Source organism: Pelodiscus sinensis, chromosome 5, assembly GCF_052426305.1.
Source record: "Pelodiscus sinensis isolate ZL-2025 chromosome 5, ASM5242630v1, whole genome shotgun sequence".
Taxonomy (NCBI): domain Eukaryota; kingdom Metazoa; phylum Chordata; order Testudines; family Trionychidae; genus Pelodiscus; species Pelodiscus sinensis.
Genome location: NC_143056.1, coordinates 14,697,584 through 14,716,983, shown reverse-complemented (window position 1 = coordinate 14,716,983; position 19,400 = coordinate 14,697,584). Strand labels below are relative to the sequence as shown.

The 19,400-nt window shown below is 46.3% G+C and overlaps 1 protein-coding gene across 1 annotated transcript in view; it reads left to right on the top strand.

Annotated features, from left to right (window-relative positions):
- Positions 1 to 19,400, top strand: part of KCNH5 (potassium voltage-gated channel subfamily H member 5) — a 228,276-nt gene that overhangs the window by 10,851 nt on the left and 198,025 nt on the right. The window contains exon 2 of the mRNA XM_075926373.2: positions 14,746 to 14,869. Coding sequence (XP_075782488.2) covers positions 14,746 to 14,869 — 124 coding nt within the window. The remainder of the gene's footprint in view (positions 1 to 14,745; positions 14,870 to 19,400) is intronic.

Here is a 19,400-nt window from a genome sequence, read left to right as displayed (position 1 = left end):
AGGGCGTGCAAAGTGTTATTGTATCTACAGACCAGTGTTTAAATCCGAAAGAAAACAGTAAAATGAAATTATTGCCTTTTAGAGTAAAAATTGAGTTTAATAAATTGCAATTAGTAGCAAATTAATATTTACTTTTGAGGTGTCCATTTTGGGCGAAAATATCTCAAAACCTGCTTGCCTTACTGCCAGGAGTTTTCCCTCAAAAGTAATGAAGATACCTAGGTAAACAGGCTGGATTTGGTCCAGTCTAGGGATGTTAAATATCAGTTAATTGAATAGTCGATTAACCTCATGAATTCTTATCACTTACTCGACTGTTCTATAGTATTCGGGGGGTGGAGCTGACAGCCATTGCGCTCCGGCCCCACTCCCATGGAGCCCCTTGCCACGCCGCACTGCTGCCTCTGTATCAGGTTAAAAACCAGCTCCCCTTGAGGACTGGCTGCTTGTTGCCCTGGCAGCAGCCCCAGTCAGGTGGGGAGGGTCTGAGTTCCCAGATCTAGCACAAGCTGGAACTGAGCTAAGCTGCCTGCCTACCTGGCTCTTAATACATTTTAAATGCAGAACTGCAGTGGGGGTAGGTCCCAGACCCAGTGCAAGCTGGGACTGAGCCAGGCTGCTGGCCAGCCTGCTAAAAAATTTACTGGTGGGGGAGGAGGGGAATGCATGCAGTCTATAGCATTAACCAATAAGCTTTTGCTTATCGGTTAATCGACTATCCTGTTACATCCCTAGTCCAGTCGCAGCGTGCATAATTTTAATAGAGAACCGACTCACTAGACATTTGTTATGGGTAGCTTGTTTGTATCTGTTCCAGTTTTTCTTAGTTACCTTTTAAAAATGTAACTCATTTACCTCTGTGGTAAATTAGGCTATGTTTACCTAACCGCCTATGTCGACAAAACTTATTTAATTAGAGGTGTGAATATTCCACTCTCCTGAGTGACAAAAGTTACACTCATTTAAGTGTTTGTGTGCACAAAATTATCTGCCGACATAGCTTATTTCATTTGTGGAGTTGTGGGATTTTTAATGCCAACAGCATAGAGCACCTTTATCAGATATGCCTCTGCAGTGCTATACATATAGGGCTCGTCTACACTGGCCCCTTTTCCGGAAGGGGCATGTAAATTTCATGAGTCGTAGTAGGGAAATGCGCGGGGGATTTAAATATCCCCCGCGGCATTTAAATAAAAATGTCCGCTGCTTTTTTCCGGCTTTTAAAAAAGCCGGAAAAGAGCGTCTACACTGGCCCCGATCCTCCGGAAAAAGCGCCCTTTTCCGGAGGCTCTTATTCCGGAGGCTCTTCAAAGTAGGAATAAGAGCCTCCGGAAAAGGGCGCTTTTTCCGGAGGATTGGGGCCAGTGTAGACGCTCTTTTCCGGCTTTTTTAAAAGCCGGAAAAAAGCGGCAGACATTTTTATTTAAATGCCGCGGGGGATATTTAAATCCCCCGCGCATTTCCCTACTACGACTCATGAAATTTACATGCCCCTTCCGGAAAAGGGGCCAGTGTAGACGTAGCCCTAGACATGAGTTTAGAAGGCAAGCAGTGTAAAAGCTATGGCCACCCTGCAGTAAAACAGTTTCTCAAGCAAGCAATAGGTACACTAAGTTGTCATTACTGAGACATAATTCCCACCCACCTCAATATGTGTCTTTGTCAGTAAACCGTGAATGATCAGACCATATATGAGACTGGATCTGTTGTGCAGCAACCAATTTAACTTTTCAGTTTTTGGACAATAAGTTAAATGCAGATTATACTGTTTTTCTTTCTGTGTTTGCCTTTGAAATTGCTGACAACTGCCATGCTCATAACTGCCATACAAACCACATGGTAATAAAACAGTTAAACATATATGTGTGTGTGCCCAATTTTATAACTTTTGGCGAGCAGCTTTTTGGAGCAGGGACTTTGGCTTATAGGGCACGTAGCTCAATGGCGAACCAATAAGGAGTTGCTCCTCCGTTTGCTATCATAATATAAATATTAACGACAATAATAGTAACAATAAAGGTCTGGAGCAGGAAATTGTTCTGTGATTAATTTGTCAAGCAGATCTCAGAAGTTAGCTCTGGATGAATTTAAAAAGGGGGATGTAATTCTATGTATTTAAAAGGCATGAGAAATAAAACTCTCTTGTAAAGGCCAGTCTACATTTTCTAATACAGATTAAAACTGTCATAAGGATGTTTGCGGTATCAGCGTAATGGTTCATTTACAGCACCGGGCTTAAGTTTGGCCCTGGATTCTGCGAACTGTTCCACATGGATAGACTCACAGAGCTCTCTTCACTTTAGTGGGGCTCTGTCTAGGCAGGTCAGTTTGCAGGATCGCGATTTTCCATTGTATTCTGTAGGGTTGCGTACCATGCCATGAGTGTGTAGTTTGATACATTGACTAAATTCAACAGAATTTATTTGCCTGTGTCAGATCTTGATTAGATTGGCTGAAAGGAAATCTAATATAACCTGGGGGAGGGCGAAGCTGAAAAGTTTTTATTTTGTAGAGTCTCATGAGTTTTCCAAGAGGAGGTTGTGCAGATTGCAGGACTACGTTGATTTTGGTTTAGTTATTGGGACAGTTGATTGACAGTCATGTAAGTGCTTTGGGATTCTCATAAGAGAATTAAGAAGCAAACCAAAATTAAAATTTAATTTCCAGGCATTTTCACACAGCTTGTCAGGTCCTGGCTGTGCTTTGTCTGCTTTGGAAGAATGGCTATATGTAAAATTGATTTGGATTATAAATCTATGCAGATGGAAAGATGTGTGTGTTTTTCTTATTTCTGGTTGCGTTACTGCATTTTTTGTATATCTCCTCCTTCCAACATCATTGGCTGGCACCTTAAAAAGCTAGTTGCATATTCTCCTGCAAAGAGATGTAAATATGACATGGTAACAAAAATTGTACTTGATTATTTCTAAGACAAGACAACGAGAGATGATGTTCTCCACTTGGCTAAACACATCTTCTCCTAGACTGATTTAGCGGTTCTTGATTTCCCATCATTATGTAACATGTATTTTTACACGGCTTTGGGCACTTTGTTGTTAAAAAAATTGCTTGAACATTGTACTCATTTTTTAAAAACAAGGTTTCCAGGTTCAGCAAAAAGCTGAACTTTAGCTATTGTGAGATTGTGTTGATATTACTACTATATAGTCCTACATAGTACAATATTCTTTCCTATTTTTTTATATGAAGGAGCTTATGTGCAAAAAAGAAGCACAAATAACTTAAATACATTTGATTTTTACAAGAAACAGTGCTAGCAAAAGGTAGAAGATTTGCTCACTGTGTTCATTCAGCAGTACAGTTGTTTGCCATCTGTATTAAAGTTTGCAAATATGAGAGTAATATTAAGGCTGCTGACCCTTCTGAGATTCTAGGAAATCTTTCTGAGGCAGGCATGTCTGATGCCTGAGGCCTGCCTCATGCCTGCATTCTCCTATAAACATCACTGTTTTAGAAATATCTAATTAAAGGAATATATATATCCTACTGAACTTTGTTTCATGCAACACACTAGCAAGATGAGGGTGTGAAAAATGCTTGGTGGACACCGGGCCATCAGATCTGCTTAGAAACCATAAAAATGGATTTTCATCAAAGGACATGGAAAATGAAAGTGCATTTTCAGCACATCAATTAAATCTAAGCAAGAGTGAATACACAAATAGACATGTCAGCTTAATAATTGGGAACATTTTAAAGTTAGCTTCATGTGAATTTTTTTAAAGCATGACAGTTAGCTAATTGGCAAATTGTCTGCTCCTATATGCCTGTCTTGGATGAGGGTCTATCCCATTTAATATCTGGTGTTCAAGCAATGGCCAATATTGAATGGTCCAAATTTAAGTGCTGCCCACTTCTTCACGTCTTCAGCAATTTACATGGCAAGTTGTGTGTTGCTGTACATGGAAGGAAAAATGTTCCTTCCTGGGTCATACAACACTTAGTTTACAGGAGTTTTAATTACCCATATTTTATCAAGGATTTGTTTTCTTGTACCGTGCCATGCAGAATATCAGATGTCATTTATATCTCGTAAAATAATCCAGTTCTTTGTAAAGCTAGGTTGTACTAGAGAGCTTGCCTCTCCGCGGCCATGAATTCCACAGGCAGACTACACACTGGGGTCATGATCCTACTATTTCTTTGCTCGTGTGAGTAACCTCATGCTGTGCAAGGAATTATTTTATCAGCTTGTACTGGAAAGTTATAAGGTTATTCTGCCTTTAATTTAAATATACCTGATGTAAAATATTAGTAATGCAAATACAGAGGTAGATGTAAGCACTTCTGTATTTTCTTCTTTTCTTTTTTCCTTTATTGTAGGGCAGGGGAGGGCAAGATAAGGCCTGCTGCTGCCTGTGTCTGCTCAAAAGGGCTGACACTACTTCTAGGCACCGCATGTCTGTGGTGGAGTGGGAAGGGGGAAACTGTGTGTGCTGTCCCTGCCCCAGGCCAATTATTGCAGCTGCCATTGGCCGGAGTGATACATGGAGGGAGTCTCTAGCCATTTGGAGCAGCCTAGGGCTATGGCAGGCAGGGAGCCTGCTTTGGAGTTCCCATTGGGCTGCTGGCTGGGAGCTGCCTAAGGAAAGTGCCTGCTGGCCAGAGCCGCCCTCTAGAACCCCACCTCATTCTACCCCTCAGCTCCCTGTCCCAAGTTACCACCCAAACCCACTGCACCTCCCCCTTCCCCTGCCTGCCCGAGGTCACAACTCCCTTCACCCCCTTCTACACTCCTCTCTTGGGTCAAAATCCACTCCTGTATTCCCTACCCCGTCCCGGATCCTGCACCCTAATTCCTTGCCCCAAACTCCCTCTCAGATCCCACACCCTCTCCTGCATCCCAGTCCCCTACCCTGAGCTCCCTTCTTCATCCATTCTCTGTCCCAGACTCCTCAGATCCTCCATAGAAAAGACCGGCATTAGACCCCTTACCAAAATCTTGGAATGGTTCCCTAATAAAAATTCTTGCCCGCCCCGGTTGGGGGGGTGTTGTGATTCCAATTATATATGTAAAATATCAGTTCATAGCATTTGCTAATTTTATTGATTTATCTAATTAAAACCAAGCCAAAGAAACCTAAGGGGAACATGCCCTTTAAAATTCCCCAAACTCTACAAAACTAAAATAAATATAAATTAAACCTTTTTGTCCCTGGACTTTTCAGTCCATTGGCATTGACACAAGGGAACTGGTACAAAGAGGGAGACTGCCTAAAGATACAGCCTGACTACTGCCCTTGTTCTGCTTATCAACGTAGTTTGAAGTTTTATCACTACCCAGATGTTAGCAGAGGCAAAAAATGCCTTCTTCCATGGCCAATGTCTTGGGGAATTCTTCTTGGGTAAGGCTCTCTAGCCACAATGCTCTGTGTCTCTGGAGCAGCCTGCCAGAGGAGAATGAACCCAAAGTCAACTGCATTTTGAACACGAAGCACTGACCCAAGCTGTCCTGCAAGTACAAAACACGAAACAGAAACAAAGCTAACTCCCAGCAAATACAACCAGCAGGGTTTTAGGGGAGATGGAGAGCAGAGTCCACTATAGTCAGCTCTGTATAAATCTTAACCCTGGACACAATGGAGATGGATGTTCTAGAAATGCCGTAGATAGGTAGGGGTTATAATTTTGTAACTACGCCAAATAGCGATTAGTTGATTAAGCTCAGAGTCCAGGTCACTGTGGGGCAGGATAGGGAGAAGACCCTGCATTCCAATCCCTCTCTGTGGCAGCAACACCCTGTGGGAGAAATCCCAATGCCCCGCCCCCACTCTGCAGTAGCAGTATTGGGCAGGTGGGATGAGGGAATTCCCCGGCAGTTGGGATGAGGGAATTCCCCAGCAGCTCCTGATCTTGTCCCTGGCAGAAACTGTGGGACAGGGAAAGCCCCTCCGTGCTTTGGCAACCCCGAATCCCAGCACAAAATTACATCTCATACCAAGTAAAACCCACGTAAATTGCTATGCCGTACCCTCCGTTCATTTATGTCTATTGTTACATAGATTAGAGGTTAGATTGCAAAAGAAATAAGAGTACAAAAATGTGCAACATTGTTCTGTTAACATAACGTACAGAGGGGTAAGAGCAAGGACCCCTGGGTGCAATCTCAGCCAGAGATTTGGGGTGCAACCTTGTGCATGTCACTCAACTCTGTGCCTTTGTCTGAATAAAATGGAGGTGTATTTTATTTCTGTGTCCTGAATACTTAATTTCTTACCACTAGAACATAAGAATGGCCATACTGGGTCAGACCAAAGGTCTATCCATCCCAGAATCCTGTCTGCTGACAGTGGCCAATGCCAGATGCCCCAGAGGGAGTGAACAAAACAGGTAATCATCATATGATCCCTCTCCTGTCATTTATTTCCAGCCTCTGACAAACAGAGGCTAGGGACACCATTCCTACCCATCCTGGCTAACAGCCATTGATGGACCTAACCTCCATGAATTGCTCTAGTTCTTTTTTGAACCCAGTAAAAGTTCTGGTCTTCACATCATCTGGCAAGGAGTTCCACAGGCTGACTGTGCGCTATGTGAAGAAAAACTTTCTTTTGTTTGTTTTAAACCTGCAACCTATTAATTTCATTTGGTGACCCTTGGTTCTTATGTTATAGGAACAAGTAAATAACTTTTCCTTATTCACTTTCTCCATGCCTGTCATGATTTTAGAGACATACATTTTATAGAAGGCATGTCGGTGCCCTTTTCCTGCTGTTTTCAGGAAAAATAATTTAATTTACAGGTGCTTGGAGAAGGTCAGAATTTTGTATTCAGAACTGTTGAACAAACTTTGCACAGACCCCCATGGTATTTTAGGAATTTGTGTCAAGACAAAACATATATGGGACAGATTAGCCAATGACTGGTGTCTCCAGTCCTGATGAGGGAAAGCTAACCCTGCTTTGTGTCGAAATTCTGGTGCTAGCAAAAAGCTGTTAAATTTTTTTTCTGGCAAAGTCACAAAGTCACAGAGTTAATGTAAATGTTGTCAAGCACAACTTAGATAGAGAAAATAACTCGCAGCAATCCAGTGGGGGAGGGGGATAAGATTGATGTTACATGGATGCATTAAAGCAGTTATAAGTTGACTCAGACAGGATGGGTATGTCTACACTACAAAGTTAGTTCGAACTAACGGACGTTAGTTCGAACTAACTTTCCTAGGCGCTACACTAGCGCTCCGTTAGTTCGAACTTAATTCGAATTAACGGAGCGCTTAGTTCGAACTAGGTAAACCTCATTTTACGAGGACTAACGCCTAGTTCGAACTAGCTAGTTCGAACTAAGGGCTGTGTAGCCCTTTAGTTCGAACTAGTGGGAGGCTAAGGCTTCCCAGGTTTCCCTGGTGGCCACTCTGGCCAACACCAGGGAAACTCTATTGCCCCCCTCCCGGCCCCGGAGCCCTTAAAGGGCTACGGGCTGGCTACTCACTTTGTGCCAGTTGCAAGGCTGCAAGCACCCGTGCCTGCACAGCCTGCACCTGCCACAGGATGAGCCAGCCATCCGAGGGCTCCCAGCCCTCCACTGCTCCCCAGGACCAGCCTGGCGGCTCCCGGGAGCCTGCCCGGGGGCGCCCGCCTGGTTAAGTGCGGAGATCGTGGACCTCATCGAGGTTTGGGGGGAAGCCTCCAATGTCCACGATCTCCGCACTAGCCACCGGAACGCGGCCGTCTACGGACGCATGGCTGCCAGTCTGGCCGCCAGGGGCCACCAGCGCAGCCGGGAGCAGGTGCGCTGCAAAATAAAGGACTTGCGGCAGTCCTACTCCCGGGCTTGCCTGCCAGGGGCCGACCCGGAGGCCTGCCCCCACTTCCATGCCCTGGACCGCATCCTGGGGCCTCATGCCGTCCCTGCCCCCCGGGACGTGATTGACCCCGGGGCAGAGGGACCACTCCTGGAGACGGAGGAGGAGGAAGAGGGCCAGCCTGCCCAGGACCCGGGACCCCCGAGGCACGCCACAGAGCCGCTCGCCTGCATCGTCAGAGGCCGGGGAGGCGTCCACCTGTGAGTACCCTCGTGTTCCCCTTCTGTGTACGGGGGGCTGGGGCGAGAGGGAGCCCCGGGACCGTGTGCCTGGGCCTTGCCCACCACGGAGCAGCAGCTGGGGATCCTGCAGGGGCCCTGGCCTTGCAGAGGGGAGCTGGGTTTCACACACCTGGGCCCCTGGGGAAATTGACCGCTGGTCTTCTTGCACCACAGCTGCAGCACCTGGGCCTGCAGGGCGCACCACCCCGCCTGCAGCAGCCACCCGCGCCCGGGCAAGCAGGACAGCCAGGAACCAGGAGGACTACCAGAGGCGGCACCTCCGGTTCCTGGACCGACAGCTCCGTCTCCAGGACCACTGGGTCCAGGAGGACCTCAGGCTGCGCCAGAGGAGTCTGGAGGCCCTGGAGGAGCAGGGCCATGCCCTGCGAGGCCACATCCAGAGCCTGCTGGACTGCTTTCCATTTCCTCCTCCCCCTGCTCCCCCTCTTGCTCCCCCTGCTCCTCCTGCTTTCGCTCCTGCTTCCGCTCCTGCTTCCTCCACACCCCCTGTCCCCTCTGCCCCCCCCTCCACAACCATTCCCCACCGACGCCCCCGGACCCGCAGTGTGGCGAGACGGGAGAGGCAGCCGGACTCCCACCCCTGAGCTTTCCTTTCCCTTCCTCCCTTCCCTCCCCTCCCCTTCCAGCTCCCTCGTCCCAGGTTTCCCCCTCCCTTCTCCCACCTTCATTCCTCCCTCCCCCCACCCCAGTTCTGTGAAATAAACAGACGTTTTTGTTTGAAAAACAGGTGTCTTTATTTGACAGTAGGTAGGGAGGGGAAAGGGGAAGAGGGGGGTAGGGTGGAAGAAGGCCCCAGTGGGGCATGCAGGGAGAGGTCAGTCCTCCTCCTCCTCCACCTGGAAGCTCTCCCGCAGGGCTTCCCGGATCCGGATGGCCCCCCGCTGGGCTTCCCGGACTGCGGCGGTGCGGGGCTGACCGTAGTGTCCAGCCATGTGGTCAGCCTCAGCCATCCAGGCTGGCAGGAAAGCCTCCCCCTTCCGCTCACACAAATTGTGGAGCACACAACATGCCGCCACCACGGGAGGGATGTTGTGCTCGGCCAGGTCCAGATGGGTGAGGAGGCATCGAAAGCGGGCTTTCAGTCGCCCGAAGGCCCCCTCCACCACGATGCGGGCCCTGGTCAGCCTGGCATTGAAGGCCTGGCGGGAGGGATTGAGGTGCCCCGTGTAGGGCTTCATGAGCCACGGCTGCAGTGGGTAGGCGGCATCCCCCACCAGGCACACGGGCATGTCCACGTCCCCGACCCTGATGTGGCGGTCGGGGAAGAAGGTCCCGTCCTGCAGCCGCTGGCACACGGAGGAGTTCTGGTACACCCGTGCGCCGTGTGCTTTGCCGGACCAGCCCACATTTATGTCCGTGAACTGTCCCCGGTGGTCACACACGGCCTGCAGGATCACGGAGAAGTACCCCTTTCTGTTGACGTACCGGGACGCCTGGTGTTCCGGGGCACGGATGGGGATGTGCGTCCCGTCGATGGCCCCCCCGCAGTTGGGGAAGCCGAGGGCGCCGAATCCCTGGATGACGGCGTCCGGGTCGGCAAGGCGGACCACCCTGCAGAGCAGCACCCGGTTGATGGCCTTGACCACCTGCGGAGAGAGACACAGCAAAGCGCCAATCAGTGGGGCGCCCGGGTGGCTGGGAGCGTGCGTGTCCTGGCAGTGCCCCACGCCCCACTCCCGGAAGCAACCCCCCTGGCGGCGTGTAGTACAGCCGGGACAGCCCGACCCCTCCGGTGCGGGGCGCTTTCGCCTCCTCCCGCCCCCCCCTTTGTCCCTGGGGCGGCCCATCCCCTCCTCGCAGCCCCCCTCCCCCCCGGCTCGGTGGCCGACGAGCGCCGTACCTGCATGAGCACCGCTCCGACGGTGGATCTCCCCACGCCGAACTGGTTCCCGACGGATCGGTAGCTGTCCAACGTGGAGAGCTTCCATAGGGCGATGGCCACCCGCTTCTGGAGGGGGATGGCGGGTCTCATGCGAGTGTCCCTTCTTTGCAGAGCAGGGGCGAGCCACTCGCGGAGCTCCAGGAAGGTGTCCCTCCTCATCCTAAAGTTCTGGGTCCACTGTCGGTCGTCCCAGCGCTCCAGGATGATGCGGTCCCACCAGTCGCTGCTGGTGTCCAGACGCCAGACGCAGCGGGGCACGCCAGTGCCGGGGCGCCGCCGCGGCTCCTCCACGGCCCCCCGGGGCGGCCAGGCGGAGAGGCAGGGGGCTGACGTTCCCCAGGTGGTGCCAGGCAGCCTCGAGCCATTGCTGGCAGGCTTGCAGCAGCAAGTCCAGAACGTGCACCAGAAGGTGCAGGGCGAGCCGTGGCTCCATGTTGCCACCTGCGGCGGTCCCCCCCGAAGGGAAGCACCAACACAGACGGGCACAGAGACCGACGCTTTGCTGTCCCTCGGCGAGGTCGGCAAGCAAGCAGGAAAAGCTGAGAACCGGCTGTCCAGGGGGGGTCCCTTTAAGCACGAGCCTCAGATAGCCTCAGACAGCAGCCACACAAAGCAACTGCTGACCTGATGCCCTGCCAAAACCGGTTTCAGCTGCGCTTAAATGCCCCCCTGCGTCCAATCAGTGTGGACGCGCTAGTTCGAATTAGCAAAACGCTAATTCGAACTAGTTTTTAGTTCTAGATGCGTTAGTTCGAACTAGCTTAGTTCGAATTAACTAATTCGAACTAAGTTAGTTCGAACTAGCGCTGTAGTGTAGACGTACCCGATGTGATTACTAAATCATCATTTTCCAGGTTGTATTTACAAACTTTTGTACATTGATCCCCTGGTATGTGTATATCATCGGCTCTTATTCAAAGTTTTAAAGAGAAGAAACTAAGTACAAAAAGCAAGAGGCTTGTTTTTTTTGTTTCTCTTTGACCTGATGCTTGTTACAATGATGTTGTGCTAAATTTTTGCATTTTTGTTTGATTTTTTGTGTGTTTTTTCATGAAATCTAAAAAGCAAAACCAGAACAAAATAAGAACCCAAAGTCAAGTGCTGCTTTCGTGTCTCCCATGGGTTTGAGCAGCCTTGTTAATTAATGCTTTTGGAGCACTATGCAGTCCTCAGATGTAAGGTGCTGTAAAAGTGCAAATATATAAACAAAAATCAGGCATGCCATATGTCTGCTCTTGGCTGTGACACGCCTCTTATGCTGGGTATATTGTGTTCTGAAACAGTTACGTAACAGGAATATAGGCTCAAGATTGTGTCTGTCACAAATGATAAGACTTCATATCTATATAATCTGTTTATTGGTTTGTGAACCACAAGTCCCCCAGGGAGTGTCACAAATCCACATGATGTCCCCGAATGATTTTACATTTGGCTATCTGATTTTGTTGATAGATGTATACAATGGAAACGTTAGCCAGTCAGTTTGCTTCTGGTGAATGGAAGATTCCCTATTTTCATGTAAGGCGTGTTTTATTTGCAAGTGTCTAGAACATCTTAGGGAAGATAATCATATAAAATGAGTGTGTGCATGTGTGTGATATTACTTGTAGATTAGCACAATGTCTCCCGAGTAGAATTTCCTTTCATGGAAACTTTTAAGTCCTGCACCAACTCTGAATCGTGTGCGTCTTCCAGCCTACGCAAGAGGAATTAATTGGGCTGAATGTTGTGAAGAGCATTTAGCAGTTCTAATAGGCAGATGAACTGGACAACACTGAATTATCCTATGGGACCAGTCGTATTCAGAATCGGAAAGGCAGAGGGTGTTACTAAAGGATAAGGTCCTTTTAATCCTGCAGTAGTGCTGTGAAAATAAGAGTGGTGCAGAAAAGAACTCTGGCTACATTTCCAAACTTGACCATCTTTTACGTTTGCTCATCAATATATATAAATATATATATATTTGTCCTCACCATGAAGTCCTTTAATCCCTTTTTAGAGCTCCAGCTATTAGTGATGCACACACTAAATATCCTGGGTTCAAAAGTTGAACTCGTATCCAAACATTTCTGGACTAGTGTTATTCTTAGACAGCGAGAGAAAGAACAGAAAGTCCAAATTAGAAAGTAGGGAGAAAATGATGCAGTGAGGGTTACAAACAGAGACACACAATGTAGAACAGGGGTGAGCAATAATTTTTGATGGGGGACCACTTCAAGACATTGGAAAGTGGTCAAGGACCGCACTCTTCCATCATATCAATGGTTTGGGTATGGAGTCTGGGATAGAGGTTGGGTGCAGAAGGGAGCTTAGGGTAAGGGATTGGGGCTCAGGAGGGAGAACGGAGTCTGGTAGGGAGTTTGGGTGAAGGAGGCAGTTATGATGTAGGGCAGGAGACTGGGGGGCAGGGCTTTGGGATGTGACCTAGGGTAGGAGGGGATTGTGATCTCAGGCAGGAGATTGGGGTGCCAGATCTGGGGGAGGGTATGGATGCATGTGGAGTAGCAGAGCAGGACTGGGGGGCAGAGAGTTGGGAAGGGAGGGGTTGGGGTGCGAATCAGGCTCTGGCCAGGAGACTTACAAGCCAGCAGCCAAACCTGCCTGCAAAGCTAAAGGCTTGCAGAGCTTAAAATGTTTCTTCCTGTTCAGCTATGTGCTTGAGTGAGTAACGGAGCAGGAGGGAAGGGGGGTTTGCTTTGTGGCTTTCTGTTATTCAAACATGCAGCTCCCACTGGCCAGTTTCTCACCAGAATTGGCCAAAGGAATTATGCTGGGGGTGGGAGCTGTGTCTGAATCTTCCCCTCTTTCCTCCAGACTCATAAAGAGAATGTGCCCCGCAACCGCATTTCTGAGCTGTGTGCGGGGCTGCAGGGCAAGCAGGGGAACCTGCCTGGGGTTCCCCATTACTTCTAGGGTTGCCAGATGGTTTCTGAAAAAATACCGAACCCCCCCCCAAAAAAGGACCCTGAGAAGTTAAGCCAAAAACAAAACAAAACAAAACAAAAAAAAGAAGGCTTTTGAGGCTTTTCTTGCCTCTGCCTCTCTGCACCCAGGATTTTCATCTTCTGTCCGGGGAAAAAAACAGAAAATACCGGTACAGTGGGTGAAATCTTGGCTCTGAAGTCAATGGTACAACTTTTAGTGTCACCCCATATTTTTTATTTATTTGTGTGCACAGAAGCTCTAGTCTTAGTCTAGTCATAGAAGCTCTTGCTTTTCTGTAGATAGAAAAAGACGTTTAAAAAATATTGACTCCCCCTTGTGAGGTGAAGGAAGAGAGATTTTTGGTGAACTGAGACTAATTATACAAATCTAAAAAGGTTAAATTTCACAAAACCCAAATCTCTATCCTTATGTTATTCTGTATTGGATTTTCACAAGGAAAAATATTTATCTTCAGATTTTTTTTTTAAAACAAATTCAAGTTTGGAAAGTATGTAAGAGAGAGGCATGTAGAAAGTCAAATTGTTTCCAATATACTTACCATGTTCAATCGAATACTATTTGGATTATATACTCTCCATTCTAGCCAATTAACCATAGAAAAGAGTATAACGTAGAACGTATAAAACTCAAACTATCATCCTTTGATATGAAAGGAAAATAAATATATCAAATAAATAAAAGCAGTGGGAATAATTCTTTTAGCTATTGTAATGCTAGCTGTTAAAAATTCACTTTTGGACCTTTTTGAATAATACCTTCACTGAGGGGAAGATACTTGTATCACTACTAAGGTTTTTACATGAGAAATATCTAATGGCTATATTTCATTAGGTTTTTAGCAGCAGTTTAATAGCCATATTTACGTAACGTTTAAAGTTGACGCTGGATCACAACAGGAGAACCTCATCTTTAGACTATAGGGAGAGCATTGAATTGCTGATAAACATGTAATAATGTGGCATATAGATGAAGAAAATGGATACTTCCTGCTTCAGAAATACCTTACTGAAAGAAGCTTGGAGGAACAGACTATTTTAGGATTAGCTCCAATCCGTGTATATGAGCTGGAGCCATGAGTAAAAGAAGAACAGATGATTGAAGTGACATTTCAATGTGGGGTCAGCCTCCTGAAAATACTCACTGCAAACATTAGCATTTACAGGAAATGATATAGGCTGATAGAATGAACTAGAGCCAACACTTTTATGTTGTAAATAGACACTTCCCGTCTCTATACCTATAATATGAATTTTTTAACTTGCTTCCCATTACTATATTAGAGTTCCATTCAGCTTAAATATTTTCTGCCATTTTAGACGCGATATAGCACCGTGAATAGCTGTGAAAATTCCCCCCCCCCCCCCCCCCGGCCTGTTGGCTGCCATCCTCCTCCCCAGAAGTAGCTGCCTCTGAATAGTTGTTTGAAACACTTTGGGAACTCTGAAATGTACAGTATTTTATTTGTCTTCTTATGTAGCATGCCTGCTATCAATTCTAGGCATGCTGACAATTTAACATGAAAAAACAATTTGTAATGTGGCTCAAGGTTTTTATCAAGTGCCAATATCCTGATCAGCTGTTGATAGGTAAAAGCTGGTATTTTAGTACTTTTAGGTGAAAAGCTTTAAACCATACTAGAAACAAATCCTGTCCAATCAAATGTAACTTTTCATTTTATAATACCACATCCTTTTTTTATTAGAGCCTTTAATTAAGTTGTCTGTTAAACTCCTGTCCAATTGATACTATCAATATGAAGAAATGTCTGCAATTAGTTTATAACACAAGGATTATGCTACCTTACTTGGTGGTTAACTACAAATTTTCTTCTCTTTTTTATTCTTTTTTAGAATCAAGCTTTTTACTGGGAAATGCCCAGATTGTGGACTGGCCTGTAGTTTATAGTAATGACGGTTTTTGTAAACTCTCTGGATATCATCGAGCTGACGTTATGCAGAAAAGTAGCACTTGCAGGTATGTAACTTCTGTATATTTTACAAGCTAATTTATATGTATTGAGTGAAAATTAGTATAAATTGAACCTCTTTAATCCAGCATGCTTGGGACCTGACCGGCGCTGAACCAGAGAATTTGTCAGACTGTGGGAGGTCAATGTTGTCTAACAGCATTACCAACACTTTCACTGCTTACCGGGCTTAGAAGACATTTAGGGGTAAATTAGAGCTAAATAACAGCACAGAACTGAGAGAGCCAGAACTGGTGGCTGTAAACAAACTTTACGGGACCGCGGGAAACCTGGCCACAGCCAGGGTAAGTGGACATCTGGCTAACTAAACTCTTGCCAGACCATGGATGTTGCCAGACGGGAGAGTGCAGGATTAGAGAGGTTCAACCTTGTACTCTGCTTTACAATGTTTAAATTATCTTGAAAGCCTTAATTTAAAAATGATTGGTTAGAAGTTTGTAAAATTACAAATAAAATAAACTGTTTAAGGTACCAGTGTAGTCAATAGAATTTATAATTACTAAGGCCGGATCCTGTACAATGCTGACCACCTTGTCTCCAATCCAGTGAAGCACTTAAACATGTGACTAACTGTGTACACGTGTGTAGCTCTGGAGTCAATCAATCCACTAAAGTCAATGGAACTGATGCAGTTCTTTTGCTGGAGCCGGGCCAGACTGTTCAGCATCTTGCAGGATTGAGCCTTAAATAAAAAGAGAATGTTTCTGATGATCATATAGATTTGGTTTTAGCTTATAACATTTACCAAGGACTAGATTTTCTGCCGTGTTTTGAAAACAAGCTAGTTTTTCCTTTAATTCACTACCTTGATACAGCAGTTGATGGCCTACCCCCATGCAAACCACCTCCTTTGTCACCATTAGGGTAGTTACCCCCAAGAGTGGGTAGACATTCTACCACACCATGGTCCTGCTTTAGGCAGGGGCTGGACTCCATGACCTCCTAAGGTCTCTTCTAGCCCTAGGATTCTGTGATTCTATGTCTAGTGGTCTGGCAGGAGAGGACAACTTTAATTTACGGCCAAGCATCCATTCTAGACTCCCCAACTGAATGCTTGGGAGATGCTATGGCTGTATTGCTAGGAGATGCATTCTGTGGACTGGGTTGGCCAACGCCAAACCCCATAAAGAATGTGCACTAACAATTTTGGCAGGGTTGCTGCTGTAAGGGGAATCACACCCTGGTAACCCTGCTGGTAACTGGAGCATCCCAGGGAGCAAATCTGAGTCTCTGTGTGTGGCATGTTAACTATCACCCTCTTTTCACCAAGAGACAAAGGGGCGCATCGCTAATGGGAATGGGTAAAATGTAGCCTGCTCTGCTTTTCTCTATTGAGGAGGAGGGGAAACCTTTGGAATCAAGTTCCCTGAAAGTACTCAGGTTTCCCACAGCAGACAATGGTATAGGAACAAGCTTGTGATATTACCATGCAATATGAATACGGGCAATAGCAACCAAGTTTACAAACTCATGGGGAGTGAGAGAAACAACCTTCTCGCAGCTATACCAGATGCACTGATACAATTGCCCTGTTGAACTCCCACAATTACATCTATTTTTTCTTTGTACTGAAACACACCCATATAAGCTACTCACTACCAGTGGAGCCTCTAGTATGGATCTGAATTAAAACCATTCCAAGTCCAGAACAGAAATACAGGAAAATGCTAATTAAACATCTTTGAAACGTGGACTTGTGAGTTCCCTGTTTTAAAAACCCCTCAATTATACTTCAAACAGTGGAGGTGCATAAGGTTTGTTGCCTACCAGCGTTTTTAATGCATATTTATGTGCTATGGGTATAACCAGTGGAGCAGTCTCTCGCCTTCTCTGAGAATGTAAAAGTTTATTTGGGGTTAAATTTCCCCTATGGGGAGAGCTAGCAAGAGGCCTGTGCACCATTTAACTCCCTCATAAGCCCTATTTAAATGATGAAAATGGTCCGTGGGCATTGGGTATATGCACTGGAGCTGGCAGGTATAATGTCTAGCTGGGGAGTAGACATACCTGACCTAGCTCTGATCAAGCTAGTATGCTAAAAATAGCAGCATTGCCATGGGAGGGGCTAGCCGCCCTGAGTAACCACCTAGGATCTTGGATTGTGTTGTGTCCAGGGTTGCTACTCTGTCTCACTCCTGGCTCCACCTTGATTAAAATTCTTGTTTAGCCCTGATTGAGCGAATGTGGCTGTCTACTGGAGTTGGAAATTCCATCTTCCATCTTCAGTGTATACACCTCCATTGTGTTGGCCCCCTTCTCCACATCACTCTTATGTGGACCCTCAGTAGGACTTTAGTAGGGAAGACAGGGCTGCTTTCTAGTATACACTCTATTTTCTCTTCACTTCCAGCTACCCATCCACTTTAGAGTCTTGGGGGTTGTACTTTTTTCTATGCTTGGTCCTTAGCTGGTTGAGTTACAGTGTGCGGTATCAGGATTTCCATTTGTCCCAAGGTCTCTGAATACCACATCAGCAGAAATTCCAGAAATTTGCTGATATGTGGAGTAAGAGACTGTGATCAAAAAGTTCTAAGATGGGTTTAACATACTGTGTATGCTCTTTCAGACAGGAGTAATAACCCTTCAGGATTGGTCTAGAGCAGTGTTTTTTAAACTTTTTAAGACCGAGGAACACGAAACAATAATTCTTTTTATGAGGAACACCAAGGACTTTTTTGTTGGGGCGGGGAGAGGGAAGGCTGGGGGGAAATGTTATTGAGCAAAAAAAAAAAAAAGTTGCCTGACCCTTTAAGGGCAGCCATTTTGAACTCTGTTGTTCTCCGCGGCACACCTCTAACTGCCTCGTGGTGCACCGGTGTACCACAAAACACAGTTTAAGAAACACTGATCTAGAGTCTCCCAAAATCCGCCTCAATCTCCCAGCGACTATTGAAAGCAGTCCTGGAGATTTTAATGGGATATTTTAAGGAAATGACATTGTATGGTGTTGGGTGGGGAGAAGGGGGGGGGAGGGTTGAAATCTCCAGGAATAGCATGAGTCATTGTTGACAACTCAAGATAGGAACAGTTTTGAAACTATTCTAAAAAAAATGATGCTGCTGTATGTAAGAGAGAACAGTTTTTGGGTGGACTGTGTCTTTTTAGATTTACTCACTTGAGCGTGTGGTGTTGAGGGTGAGAAGTATAGTAAGTGATATTGAGGAGGGATTGTGAAGATGATAGCCAATAAATGCCTGGGTTTTGGATACATGGAGTAATTTTGATCAACATAATACATAAGTTTTTTTTCTTTCTTTCTGAATTAGGTTCTCAGTCTACATGTGATAAGATTGCTTGCAACATCACGTGTATCCAAAATAGCATTGATATAAAACATCGCATTAGATGGATTAAAGCAAAGCAGATTTCTGATGCTATGGGATCAGTATGCTATGCTGCTACATTTATATTGCTTTTCAGCCCAAAAGTGTATACACATACAGAGAGATACATAATGCATAATTTCTTAGACTCTAGGCCCTGATTCATGTGGTACAAGCTGTGCTTGGTGCAGGTCTTAAGTGTGGTGAAGGACAAAGATAGTTGTATTCCACTATTGTGTCTATCCGTTTGGACATGGGCCAGTTTGTCCCCCAGTATATGCTGGAGCAGACCCAAGCATAAATCTATGCTCTAATTTATGCCTGACTGCCGGCAGCCCCAAGTGGTTGGGAATAGCCAGAGCATAGAGATGCACCCACAGTCATGCCCCCTGCCACCATGGGCCTCAACTTTAGCCCTTCACCACTTGTGGATAATCCCATGCGAGGGATGTAAGCAACTAGTCGACTACCCAATAAGCATATGCTTATTGGGTAATTGGGTGGTTGAGTAGTGACTCAACTAGTTGCTCCCCGCCCCCCACCCTCCGCTGCCTCTGACAGCAAGAGGTATCAAAGGGGGGAGCAAGAGCTGGTGCTGAGGGGGAGCCGGCTTAAAAGCTGTTCCCCCCCCCCCCAGCACCATCTCTGCAGCGGGGGGAGGGGTAGCAGGGGAGGAGAGGCATAGCAGAGGACTGGGTGTAAGCTGAGACAGCTGATTCCCGACTCATTCCCAGTCCCCCCTACTGAATCGCTGCCTTTTAAATGTATTAAGAGCCTGGTGGCTCTTAATACATTTAAAAGGCAGAGATGCAGTGGGGTTAGCTCCTGAGTCCAGGAGCTAACCCCACTGTGGCTCTGCATTTTCTCCCTTATCGACTAATTGAGTAGTCCGTTACTACTCCATTAGCTGATTTAAACGCAATTTAACATCCCTATCCCGTGCAATAATATTTCCAACCTGACCAGATCGACTGGCTTTATGGCATATTTGTAGCAGCTGAGTGGCACATAACGGTCAATGCAAGCATGAATATTAGACTACTAGAGCTTTAGGCTATAGAGATTATAAATATATCTTTGCATGGCACGTATTACACCAGAAATTGTGTGGTCAATTGGAAACACCACAGCATTCTCCCATGCACAACATTTTTCAGCAGGCGGAAACATGAGAGTCAGTTGATGAATATTGTGC